The following is a 14,291-nucleotide window of genomic DNA, read 5'->3' on the forward strand; positions in this document are numbered from 1 at the left end:
TAGACACCGGGATATCTACCTCCAAGTTTGCAGGGCTCACGACACGAATGTGGCTGTATACTTGAAAGCCTGCGCTCTCCACTGCTCCACTGCGCTGCCTGCAACATGGGTGTTGACTGAAGGGAAGAGTGTCTCCGCGCCGCCACGGAGGTATGAGGATGCACTCGTGAGCACTGAAACTGCGCGCTCAATAATTCCTGGACCATGCAGATTTTGCCGCCTCGGACGTTGCTTGTGTTGCTGGCCCACACGCACGTATTGCTGTCTCTGAGAGATAATGGAGAAAGTAAAGAGGACAACAGCAGCAGCGCGCACTCTGGAAGGACTTTCCACGGGTCGCTCCGGGAGAGTCGTCAAAACAAAGCCCGGGACCGCGCGCTCTTGCCGGGGTACGCCACAGGTGCGTCCTCGGCGGAACTGCAAGCGCAGCGGGCAATTATCCGAGGGTTGCTTAACTCCACTCACCCCTGGAAGAGGGTAATTGGGGGAGAAATGAAGCGCATTGGACACAACAAGCGCGACTTCAATAGGACTGTGACACCCATGGAGGATCCCAACGCCGTCTCACATTGGGACCTGACACGCCACCATAATAAGAGGATAAAGTTGAATGGCGGTCTTAGTAGTACAGGGACGCCAGCAGGTGGACACTACAATGCGGATAAGCCCTCTTCAATGGGTCGGGGAGATGGAGGAGGGGGGCAAGAGGAGGGCGACAGGCACAAGAGAGGCACAAAAGACGAGCAGAAGAAAGCCTGGAAGAGGGGGAGAAACCGGCCGAACAAAAGCTCATTGGTTTTGGCTCAACCTCACGCGTCGCCGTGGGAACCCATCCCCAAGCCCGTGGCCCTCACCTCCACCGACCTGCCCTTTGACCTCTTCACCAGGCGGACCGAGTTCTTCACTTTCAGAGAGGAGAACCCGTGGGACGCCACGCCGATCACGCCCCCGAGCTCGCAGGACTTCGGGGACGAGATCAAGAACCCCTTTTACCCGGTGACCAGCGAGACTTATGGCGCGTACGCGATCACGTGCGTCTCCGGGGTCATTTTCCTGGTGGGGATAGCGGGAAACATCGCTATCCTGTGCATCGTGTGCCAGAACTACTACATGAAGAGCATCTCCAACTCTCTGCTGGCCAACCTGGCCGTGTGGGATTTTGTGCTCATCTTCTTCTGCCTGCCCATGGTGGTTTTCCACGAACTGACGAAGTCCTGGCTGCTGGGAGAATTCACCTGCAAAGTGGTTCCCTACGTGGAGGTAAATCTATCCTGTTCTTTCATTCATTCTACTCTGTATGGCTCGGGGACACTCATTTCATATTGCAGCAGGTTTGAAGCAATGCCTGTAGCACCTGTCTTCTGCAGAGATTGCAGCCTAAATCAGTGTCATGTACCGTGTCTAAATGCGATCACGCCTCTAAAGTGACAAAAGACACCACTGTCTGGACTCTTGGCTATGGCAGGAAGGTTTCACACTGCCCTTACATGCACATGGAGCCATGAGCAAGAGTTGAATTTCAGTTTTAAAGCCCAGCAGGCCAGAAAGCGCACAGCCTCAGATCCAGCATGTCACCCACTCAATAACAAGGCCACTCTGTTTGTCACTTGTACACCTGCTGCAACTGGAGAGAGTCTCACCTAGCCCTCGAGGCATCTGACGCACACACACACACACAATCAGACACCAGGATGTTTGACAATAACTCCCAATAACAACCCCGCTTCTCTTTCATTTTCATTGTACATACAGCTGGTAAAATATTAGCACGCAGACGCTCGGCCCCCTCGTCCTTCTTTCTCATTTGCATGCTAATGTTTTTGAGTAGAGGAGGTGATGCTAAACAGGCGGTTTAGACCATGTCGATACCCTCCCTTTGTGTGTGCTCACTGCAATTACACCAGGGTCAGGTAAATGTCTTTTGTGTAATGCAGGGGTTTCCAGCTTACAGGTCTTAAGTCATTGTCCCAACCTGTCTCAAGGAGGGACAAAGAGAAGAGAGAACTAGTGTGTTAAATACGTTTGAATTGTCAGCAAAGAACTTATCTCAGATTCCTAAGTAAGATATATATTTTACAGCAAGAAGTAATTATTTCAGCAAGTGAATTGTATGCTGTTGGCCTCATATTGTCTTCTTGAAGAGTTGCACTTGATTAGTTTCCGTTGTTAAATTCAAGGTGCTGAGTTATAATTCGAAAGAAAAAAATCCCACTGTATACAGGTGTCATGATCCGTTTCTACATCAGTGTTCAAGAGTTTGCCCTTGAACAAACCCCAAAGATTAGAGTCCACTGCCAGCTGCCACACACACTGATCAGGCATAACATTATGACCACCTTCCTAATATTGTGTAGGTCTCCCTTGTGCCTCTAAAAAACGGTTGTGGGACTCATCAGAGAATGGACATGGGCCTTCTGAGGGTGTCCTGTGGTGTCTGGAAACAGGATATTGTTAGTAGGGGCCTTTGGGTCCTATGGGTTGAGGGGAGGGGCCTCTGTGGATCATCCCACAGACACTTGATCAGTTTGAGATCTCGTGAATTTGGAGGCCAGGTGCTGTTCTTCATGTTTTTTGAGTTGTTCCTAAACCGTTTTTGTGTGTGTGCCTGTGTCAGGCTGCATCCTGCTGGGGATGGCTGCTGCTATCAAGGAGGGTCATTGCTATGGGGTGGGGGGTGCTTGGTCTGGTCTAGGTGGGTGGTACATGTCTAAGTAACATCCACATGAATGAATGCCAGGTCCAAAAGTTTCCCAGCAGAACACTGAATTGTCAGAAGATGGTCAATGTTATTTACTTCACCTGTCAGTGGTTTTAATGTTGTGGCTGATCGGCGTATGTTCTGCACCCGCATGAAAGGAAGTAACTCTTCACACCAGCAGGCGGCACTAGTCTTTCTTTGTCATTCAAAAGGGGGGAACTGGAGGAGCTACTATTGGCTGGAAGAGCTACCTCGGCTGAATCCTGCTGACAAAGACTAGGGCCACAGACGCTCACCGATAGCCCGACACATGCCACTGGCTGACTGTCGGACTGTTGTTTCACAGCCTTCAGGCTTATAAGTCCACCACCTAGCAAAGCCGTCTTCTGGTTGTTAGAAAAGTAGGTCTGTAACCTCTCAGTTGAAGAATCCCCCGGAAGAAATCTGGGGTCAGGGCCTAACAGCCGGCTCTTGCCCGCCTTATCGCTGAGTTAAAGTTTGAGTGGATATTCAGCGTTATTAATGCAAAGAACCCCCTGACAATTTCTTATGCATTCATTTATTTGACGCAGCCTATTATTGCAAATCAGTGCTAAGTAGAGATTATATTATGCATTGCACCCTTCTCGCCGATAGCATATATTACACAGTGTATGTGCTTCTATTAGTTATTGCACTGCTTTACAGAGTGTTGCAATCACCCCGTGGCTTCATATACTTTAATTACAGAGGGATCAGAGAGAAACAGAACCCCTACCTGTGTTATTGCATATGAGCGGCCATGGGATATTATTTAATAATCTGACTAACACACTTCCAGTGCATAGACCAGGTGGCTATTTTTAATACAGAGTATGTGTTTGTGAAGGAGTGGTACACACTTGTCTCTATATCGTTTCATGTGAAGCTGCAATTTATAGGGCATATCTAAGAGGCCATGTGCACAGGGTCCTGTCTGTGTCTATAGGGCCTTCAATGTGTGGGTGTGTGCGTGTGTGTGTGCGCGTAAAACAGGCCGTGAGTAATGCAGCCAGGGGCTCGCTCGCTCCCTCTCCCTCCCTGTGGAACACTCAGTCAAACACACACACACCCTATGGAGTGACTTCATTCTCCACTTAACCCAAATCCTTTCACAGGGGACATTAACATTTGAAATAAAGACTCAGTCACACGTGCATGCACACGGCATCAGGTGCGTACGCATAATCAAAAGATGGCATAGATAATGCATGCATGTCCTCCGAGTCGGAGGAGCCTCCCCTGCCGCTGCCTTCAGTAAGCCTCGTCTCGTTCAGTGTTTGCTGAAGTATAGAAGTTCCCAAACCACAAAGAGAACGCAGTTGTCGGTGTGAGATGTGAGCGAACGCAGCGGGAAAATCGTAATAATGCTGCACAAAAAAAAAGAAGAAGAAGAAGGGGCGCGAACGCCAGGCTGCATTATTCCAGACGTGCTCTAGTTTTGTACTGCTGTTAGCACAGACGACCCCTCTTGGCAGTGATGCACAGAGCAGCAAATTCAGGCAAAACTAATGGGCAGTGATTGCACCTGGCAGTTGATTGGGATACGGCTCGAAACTAGGCTAAAATAACAAGTAACTGGCACAGCAAGCGTTGTGAAAAGCCAGAGGGGGGAATTAATCACTTGTCAAGGTCTGTTCAAACTGTAAAAACGTCTTTAATGCTCATTAACTTAGTAAAAAAAAAAAAGATAGTTATGAATCTCCTGAAAAAGCCTTAAAGGATCCAACCCACAATAACTGTATATGTATCTTTTTCAAACCATTTCAAGTTATTACTTTTTAACTTTAACTTTATAATGACTTTATTGCTGTATAATGTTCTAGTGGAAAAGATATGCAAAATTTCGAAAAACAGTAATTAGATCTGTGTTTGTCTTGCAATTACTTCACATCTATTCACATGTGCAACAACCTAACGACCAGTCCTGTTAGTAGACAGACGTGACTACGCTCACACTTTTTTTTTTAAAACAACCTCATCCACAGCTAATTGGCAGTCATCATCGTCATGGGACGTAAATCTAGCAACTCCCCAAAGAGACATAGTCGTTAGTCTCATTAGTGTTATATTGGCAATTCCAGTAACAGTTCTGTATAGTTTCAACCATTATAGTCTGCGCTGATTGATAGTATATATGCATTTTTTTTTTTGATGATACTGCTTGTGTCGTTATTTGAACATTTTATCTCAATACATTTAAGTGTTCCCCCTTTTTTTGACAGTAATAAGCTCAGTTTCTAAGAATCTATATGGTCAATAGTGTCCTTTAGTTAGAACCTCATACATTTGGCCTCCTCTGTGCGCGCTGTACAATACCCTATAGTGAGAGACTGTGGGCTGCCTTTGCTATGGTACAGTGGGCTTCAGCATGCAGCGAGAAAGAGAGCGAGAGAGAATCGGTCTATTGAAGTAGAGGAGGGAAGAGGCTGAGGAAAGTGAGCGAGAGAACAGGGCTGAACATAACCGCAGAGGACCAGAGGTAGAGCGATATATAGCGTTTGGATAGGTGGTAATGGCAGGACATACATCAGCTTGACGCGCACACACACACACACTAAGACACAATTTCAAGTAGCTAAATCAGATTTTGGTTGCTCAGTCTGGCTGTGTTCAGGAATATAAGACTAATAGGCGGTTTAGGCTTAGCTACGGTGACAGGCCGTACCATACTCAGACCCTAGCGCCGTAGCCTGGCGTGCACCTCCTCAGAAATGTAACTACACGTATACGTAGCATATTTCAGCTTTAGCATTTCCGGCTGCTTCTCCATCTCCACAGTTTTTGAATTGATTGTTTCGGGTGAATAAAGATGGAACACGTAGAGGAAAGGTTAACCGAGGAGGCTGGGAGATACAAACATTTGTACGACTCGTCTTCGTCGAAAGTTTCAGTCGCCATTTTTGAATGTGAAACAGAAAGTAGAAAGTGAAGCAGGAAGTAGAAACCAAAATAAACCCGACTGGCAAAAAAGTTTAGGTGGTGCTTTTACAGAGTGAGACAGACTAAGTATAAATGGCTCACACTGGCTTAGGCTACGTGCTTAGGCTACGTGCGTAGGTTACAGCGTCTAGTCCCGCAGTACTTTAAATGAGCCTTAACCCTTTACAGATATCGCCTTGTATCAAGAAAGCAGAAGAAAATAGGTCATGTCTCTGACTGTATAGAGTTTTATGTCCTCATGCCCGTGTGTCTTTTTGTCCTAATATCTAGCTAACAATCTCGCCTCTAGACAAACACCAACACACAAAGTCAGTAGGGTGTGCTGATCCTCCAGATGGGTGGGATGGCCTTCTCTCTACTGATCACTGCCCTCGGCTGTTCTCCCTCTTTCACCCCGTTTCTCTCTCCCTCTCTCTCTCTCTCTCTCTCTCTGCATCAGCTATCTGTGATTAGAAACAGGCCTCAGGGGGAAGACACACACACACACACTTGCAGACAGTATGAAAGCATTCAGGCACACCCACAGACCCGATTGTCCCTATACACTGAACGCACTCATACAGTTACAGTGAAGGCTGTGGAGCAACACAAATTAAGTACACAAACACACTCTGGATCTCGTGCCCTCTTAATTCCCAGCCTATCTATTAGGCACGCCAATGATAGTTAATTGGTATATGTGTAAATTATTCAGGGTATGTAATTAGTAACTCTACATTATGCATGATGGTGAGTCCATTCAGTCAGCTCTTTGTCTGTGCATGAGTAGATGTTGTGTGATGGGGTCAGACAACAGCGTCAACAAAGACTGGGGTTGCAATTAACCAAATTGATAATTAGGCATGTAAATATGAAATATTCATCAGGTGCTGGTGAAGTGAGAAAGAACAGCATATCGGTTTTAGATCAACATGGAACAGGTCAGCTTTGGAGACAGCCCTGGAAGGGTAAAATAATGGGAGAGCTATTGTAGTTCGTATCCAGCACTTCAAGGCACGAATCAATGACCTGGAACGGGACTTTTCCAGCGTGGCACCAAACACTGAGAGAGGAATAAAATTTTTAATGTCCAGGGGAAATCTGCCACGGGTCAGGGTGTAATTTAATGGAGGAGAAATTTATTGTCTGGAAAAAAAACAGCCCGAGACACACTGTAAAAGGCTGAGGCAAGGAAGCAATCAAACAGAGCATTGTTATAAATCTAATTAAAGAAAAAAAGGTGCACTTATGGTACTTGTGAATTCTATGGATCTTTGTGCTTACACAAGAGGAGTATTGATTTCCTCGTCAGACTCAAGAAAGAAAATGTCAAAGTCTTTGAATTTAAAAATTAGAAAATAGAGGGAATTGGTATTCCATGAAAACCCAATCTACTAAGGACGTTTAGAAAATAATAGCTAAGTTTAAAGGTTTATTCTTGAACTTGAAACAGCTACTTTGACCATGGAATACTATTCAATCTGCTTAGAAAGGGTTGTGCATGCATATAAAGACTAGCGACGTGGCGACACTTCGCGGTGACGTGTATGAGGCGACGACCCCTAGGTGCGACTGATACGGTTGACTGAAATACGATGCGTGACTGCGGAGTTCCCTAAAAGTTTACCGCAAGGAAACACCGTCCACAACTTTGATTCCAGTCGCCAAATTCATTCCCGAGCTGATGGCGGGCTTGAAGCGTGGAGTTAACCCAGAAGAGCCAGCTCCGTCTGTACAACAGCGATATATTTATGTTCTACTCGTTTCACTTGGAAACGTTTGGAGTGGGAAACTTACAAGAGGGTTACCAAGGCAACCAGAGCCTGGAACATCTACTAGCAAGCAACTGTCCGCCGTAAAACGATGGACGCCGAGCGACTCGCTTTATTTGTGAACAGGACTTTGTGTCATTTGATAACAACTAAGCCATCTGCACGACAACTGAGTAACCCCATCCACAGAGGAAGGTCTCGAGATATGCTTTGGAACCATAGGAGGAGCAGGTGTCGAGAATGTTTTTGCTAATCCACAACAGAATTGATTTTCTAACAAAGAAATACGCATGCAGACGCACACATGCACTCACAAATGGGCCTGCGTTCTAACCGTCATCACTCCTCTGCCTCTCTCGGACATGCGGCTCGGCTGACGGATGGCCGCTGTCACAGGCGGGGTCTCTGGTTAGAGTTATGGTCTGCCGGAGCCCGCACTGGGTCACACACACTCAGCCTGGAAAGAGAACTGCAGCTGGAGTAACCCTTTGTGTCCCGGGCTGCACGTGTGTGGCTGCGTTTTGCGCGTTGTTGTGCTTCGACGCGAGCCTATTCATCACCTGATAACACCCATTACCCCTGACGTGTCTGCAGTCACAGGATGGCCGCACATGCTCCACCGGTCCTTGTTAAACCCCAATTAATAAGGCAAGGCTTCGTGCCACCATCTCACTAGACCTTTAATCGAGAGGTTAATGGGCTGTTATTAAAAACAGCATCAAGGGAGAACGTCTTTCTCACCTGCAGCGCCGACAGACTCCCCGAACTTGAGAAATGAAGGAATGCTCTACAGCTATACCAATATCACCTTATTTGGCTTATTTTAGATTAACGTACATACTGGAAGCTGCAGAAAAAAAGTTAAAAAGCAGAAGACATCTTGCTTACAGCTAATTCCTGGCACACAAAATCCCATGAAACCTCAGCGTGGCTCAATCTTCTAGTTGGTTTTTGAAAATATTAAACAAAGAGATATATAATGTGTTAATTTGTGAGATTTAATTGTGCTGGTAGATGGATTTTGTATTTGTTTCCAGTCTGAGTTGCTACATGAGGAGTATTAGTCTTCTCATATAACGCTAAACTAATTTCCCAAAATGTCGAACCAGTCCATTAAAGGGAATTTAGACGCACAGAAACCACAAAAAGCAGAAAGTCTATCCGGTGTGCTTTGGGTTTTCCAGATTATCGCATTACTGTTTTAAATAATAAGATTTCCTGCCCTGAAGCTAACAGGTCTGCTTTCATGCCTGCAGGTAAAGTGAACATGACAGGGTCAAGGCTGCCGTTTGAAAAGAAAAAAAAATAAAAAATGCCACATTAGCATAGTTAATCATACTGAAGATGTCGTAGTTGTTTATCTCATCTTGTCACTTTAGACCGCCTCTCAGGGTTGTGTTCACTTTCTTTTCCATTCTTCGTCACCCCCTCATTTGCATAACCCCCTTCCACAAACACGGCTTCATTCCCCCACCAGCCACGACTCTTTGACTCTCTCTCTCTCTCTCTCCTCTCCCCTCCAGTACAAAGCAATGCTTGTTCACCCTGCCCTTTCGCTCCGCCCTGACACGCTGATCAAAGCTGGGGTTTCCTGGTCCTCCATGACAGCCTTTAAAGCCATCACGGCCCTGTTGTTCAAACCATGAAATATTCACCAGGCGCAAGCACCTGTCCGTGCGCACTGAATGGGTATCTGTGTGAGCTAAAAGTGGGTCACGTATAGAGCTGATATGATGCTTCATTAACTATTAAAAAGAAGAAAAACTGCCTTGTTTTCAGGGGATGTAGGACCACTCCATACGGGTGTGCTGAATGTAATTCTGATTTGCAAGGCTTTCAAAAACACCTTGTTGTTTGACATTGGAACGCTTAATGTGCCGCAGCCTGATAGTGTGCAAACTGCAGGGTGCAAAGGGGCAATAGTGGATGGCAGGTTCAGTGAATCTTCTTTACAATGACAGGTGAGTCAGGGAAACGCTGTGTATTTGCTAGCAGCATGTGGCATTTGCGCCTTTTTTGTTTCATACTGGGTATGAGCAAACGCTGTCAAACTCCCACTTAAACTTAAGTGCCGTAGCAACTCCAGACTGATGATCATCTCGTCATAGAGAGTAAACAAAACACACTGTAATTAACTGTATCAAACAGGTCCCTTGTCCATCTTGCGGGTATTGTTCACAAGTGAAGTTAGAATGGATGGAGTTGTAAGGCAAAGCTTTCTGTTTACCAGTCGGTCTTCATTCCAACACTCACCTAGGGTCAAGGACTAAAAGAAGGGCATGGCAGATACAAGAAGCTGAAAGAAAGTTCCTCCATAGGGTGGCTTGGCTTAGCCTTAGAAATAGGGTAAGGAGCTTGAATGTCCGGGGCCACCTTGAAGAAGAGCTGCTGTTTCTTCATGTCAAAAGGTTGAGGTGGTTCAGGGTACCTTCTGGACGCCTTCCATTTGAGGCCTACTGGGCGCATCCAGCTGGGAGGAGACACAAGAATAGACCCAGAATTCGCTGGAGGGATAACATACCTCCAAAGCCTTGTGAACGCACTGAGATTCCTAACGAGGAATTAGAATGTGTTTACTAAGCTCAACCTGTTGTCTCTGCAACCCGTCTTTGGATTAGTGGATGGAAAAATGGATCGGTGGCACTGTAAAATAGCTGCCAAGATATTTTGATATCTGCCACAATCACCTCCAGATTTTGAATAAATCACCCATGGAGACATGCCTGAATAACATCTAACTCATTTATATGTACACGATCAGGCATTACATTATGACCACCTTCCTAATATTGCGTAGGTCTCCCTTGTGCGTCCAAAACAGTTGTGACTCATCAGAGAATGGACATGGGCCTTCTGAGGGTGTCCTGTGGTGTCTGGCAACAGAATTTTGTTAGTGGGGGCCTCTGGGTCCTGTGGGTTGAGGCGAGGGGCCTCTGTGGATCAGGCCTGTTCCAGTGCATCCCACAGATACTTGATCAGTTTGGGATCTAGAGAATTTGGAGGCCAGGTCAACACCTTGTGCTGTTTTTCATGTTTTTTGACTTATCATGCGTGTGCCTGTGTCAGGCTGCAGGCTGAGTGTCATTGCTAGGGGGTGGGGGTGTCTGGTCTGGTCTGGTCTAGGTGGGTGCCACATGTCTAAGTAATATCCACACAAATACCAGATCCCAAAAGTTTCCCAGCAGAACATTTTGTTGTCATAAGATGGTCAATGTTATTTACTTCTTCTGTCAGTGGTCACAATGTTATGCTTGATCGGTGTATCACCTAATTCTAAACAATAATTTTTTTCTGTTCTGGCTACATTTCAAGACAATACACTGCAAACACAGTTAGAATCTCACAGTGTGGCGTCGGGTTATAAACCATCCTGGTCCAAAAGCGCAGTCACATTGATCACAGTTACTGTTCAGAGCGCTAGAGCCTGTGGGTGGTTTGTCTATTCCACTTACTCCTCGCAGTTCCGTATCGTCGCCCTTCATTACCCTGGTTAGGACCTCCAAGTGCATCAGGGTCAGAGTGTGTGTGTGTGTGTCAGGCCTACATACAGTGAACCATGTGTGTGTACATCTATATCTGTCCAGGAAGTACGTGTTTACAGCTCTGAACCCATGGCTCACTGGGGCCATCTGGGAAGCAGGGCTGTTGTAATTAAATTTGATATGAAAGGAGGAGTGGAAGGGAAGAATAAAGAGGAGCAGAGGAGAGAGAAAAAAGAGGAGATAACCTGGAGTCAGAGAGAAGAAGGTGGGCAAAGTGAGATCAGATGGGGAAATGGGAGGGATCAGTGGAGGTTTGAGCAGATTTGGTGCTGGAAGGAATTGGTTCATGTCAGGGCAGGAAGGCACACACACACTCATAGACAACACACTCCAGCTGCAGAGTAACATTTTGTCGAGTGCCCACTCTGCCAGCACGACGCTTAGTCCGACAGATGCTGAGGAAATTTGTGCACACGCCGACAATTTGTAGACTTTTTATTTGGAGAATGTGAAGGCAGTGCCAGGTAATTAGCTGAAACATGGTTTTGAGAGGGGGATTAACAGGAAAAATGTTGAGGGAGTTTGTTAATTAGCAAGACTGTCATTGAACAGGAGGGTGAGAAAATAAATTTGAATGAGTGAAGGGAGTGATGACAGCTTTTAATCCGCCCTCTCACTCGCATCACACGCATTCAGGGATACTACACAGTGTTAATGGCAGCTTAGAGGCTTCCATTGTGCTTCTGCTGCTCCACGGTTTGTAAGTGCACCAGTGTCAGGTGAACCTAAAGGCCGGTACTTTTCTCAAATGTGTCTGGCTGTTAATGTATGTGGCAGTGGCAGACGTGAGCTGCTAGAAAGACATTTGTTTTTGAGTGTTTCTAAAGGATTTACTTGTTGGGCAGTCACTAATGCAGTCGTTTCTCTGATGCCTTACATCCTTCATTGAAACTTTAAATAAAATCATATTAGAATTAGAATTGCTCCAGACCAGCTCTATCTGTAGGCACTTTGTCTTCTGTAATTCATCCATTTGTGTGCTGATGGACAGAGTTTTAAGATATGAACAGCACTTGTGAGGCAACTTGATTCGATCAAGTAAAGCCTCTACAATCCATTAAGACTCATCCCTGTACATTTAATGCACTTAATGACTTCAACGACGTTATTCTTTATGATCGATGTTGATGTTAAGAACTTCTCTTTGCTCTCTGCTCAGGTGGCCTCCCTGGGGGTGACCACGTTCACCCTGTGCGCTCTGTGCATCGACCGCTTCCGCGCCGCGACCAATGTCCAGATGTACTACGAGATGATAGAGAACTGCACATCCACCACTGCCAAGCTAGCCGTCATCTGGATCGGCGCCCTCCTCCTGGCCCTCCCGGAGCTCCTCATTCGGCAGCTGGTGACCGAGGACACAGGGATCCCGGATGAGCCTCCAGTCGAGCGCTGCATTATCAGGATATCCACCTCGCTTCCTGACATGCTCTACGTCCTGGGTCTGACGTACGAGGGAGCTCGGCTGTGGTGGTGCTTTGGCTGCTACTTTTGCCTCCCGACCCTCTTCACCATCGGCTGCTCGTTGGTCACGGCGCGCAAGATCCGGCGAGCGGAGCAGGCCAGCGTGCGCAGCAACAAGAAGCAGATTCGGTTAGAGAGTCAGATGAACTGCACCGTTGTGGCGCTGGCGATCGTCTACGGCGCATGCGTGGTGCCCGAGAACATCTGCAACATAGTTTCTGCCTACATGGCCGCCGGTGTTCCCGAGCATACCATGTCCGTCCTCCATCTTCTCTCCCAGCTGCTGCTCTTCTGCCGGGCCGCCGTGACGCCAGCGCTGCTGCTTCTGCTGTGCCGCCCACTGGGCAGGGCCTTCCTGGACTGCTGCTGCTGCTGCTGCTGTAACCACGCTCCCTCCTCGGCCACGGCCAGCGACGATAACGAACACGAGTGCACCACCGAGCTGGAGCTGTCGCCGTTCAGCACCATCCGCAGGGAGCTGAGTAACTACACACCTGCTGGCTCCAACTGCTAAACTGACATCAGGGAAGGAGATTTCACTAGCCTGCTATCTGCCCGTGGCTAGTTTGTCTCAGATCCGGCTAGGAGAGATTTGCCTTACCCAGTCCTCTCGCATTTTTACATGGATGCATGAAGAAGGTCGACACTGAATAATCTTATTCAGCCAGTGGTCCTCAACTTACCAGTAACTGCATAACCGTTATTTTCCGGTACACCTAACAGAAAAATCTTCTTTTCACTCATGCCCTGGGGTGCTCTACAAACAGGGTCAGAACATATTTTTAGCAATCCTGCCCGAAACCCTTAAAACTTACAAACCTCCCTCCTGTAGGCCTTGTATGCCTCAATATCTTTTGGCAGTTGGGATGAACTCTTAACCTGTCGAATGCCTGGTTCCTCTCAAGAGATATGCTAAAAAAAAAAATTAACCTGATTCTAAAAAAGTAAAGGCCACAACATTTATTCTGTACAGTGACTGTACAGAACATTAGCGCAGTTGGTCAACAGTTTGTGACGATGAACCACCACTAATTACATTTATGTATGGGGGAGCTCTGTACTGTATAGCTTAAGGGACAAATGGTCAATCACGTTCCAAATGTATCACTGTCCAAATTATGGGGCCTAATCAATCCTAAAGTGCACCTTGTCTAATGACTCAGTTTTATCACCGAGCTAAACGTGTAGGCTCACACTGCCTATAGAGGTACACCACTAAGTTTACAGACTACATCGGCTGTAAATGTACAGCTTGTATAATGGTGCACATATGGGACCAAGGCTTACAATAATTAAACTAGCGCAGGGCATCTCGCTTGTAATATCAGTTTGTAAAAGGCAAACAAAGAGAGGAGACTGCATTGGAGAATCCAAATGTACACTTACACTGTATACTGAAAAACATCCAGTTGACTCAGATGTAACTGGGCTGGTCTCAGAGTACAACAAACACGGACACGAGTGGAATTACAAGGTTTGGAAAAGGGACGAATTGAAATCAAATTAGCGGCGAACGAAACGGAGTGAAATCGAATCAAACAATACAGATTAAATGGAATGGAGTGGGGAGTAATTGATCACAACACCGTGGAATATAACTGAAAAGGGACGGACTCAGCACGGACTGGACTGAGACAGGAGTATCTGCACTACACTGTTGTATCATGTTACGCCTTACACTTTGGGCTGTATATATACTGTACACTTTATTTGGTGCTCTTATTATGAATGCGCTGTAAACAACAAATCCATAGGTTCGACTTAGAATCACAAGGAATTGAGCTGCGTACTTTGTTTTGGGTCAAGAAGACTACAGATTACAGTTATATGCGAGTCTGGAAAACATGGACAACAGCAAGGTAAAAGATAACAACAAAT

At 46.4% G+C, this 14,291-nt stretch overlaps 1 protein-coding gene across 1 annotated transcript; it reads left to right on the top strand.

The window, feature by feature from the left end:
• Positions 1–204: 204 nt before the first annotated feature.
• gpr37b (G protein-coupled receptor 37b) lies at positions 205–13,774 on the top strand (the record flags this gene model as incomplete). The annotated part of the gene is made up of 2 exons (XM_084573029.1): positions 205–1,260; positions 12,112–13,774. The coding sequence occupies 2 exons, from the start codon at positions 205–207 to the stop codon at positions 12,925–12,927; spliced, it is 1,872 nt and encodes a 623-aa protein (XP_084429155.1). The 3' UTR covers positions 12,928–13,774.
• Between the last annotated feature and the right edge of the window lie 517 nt (positions 13,775–14,291).

Source organism: Chelon labrosus (assembly GCF_963514085.1).
Source record: "Chelon labrosus genome assembly, chromosome: 23".
In the NCBI taxonomy this organism is placed as follows: Eukaryota; Metazoa; Chordata; class Actinopteri; order Mugiliformes; family Mugilidae; genus Chelon; species Chelon labrosus.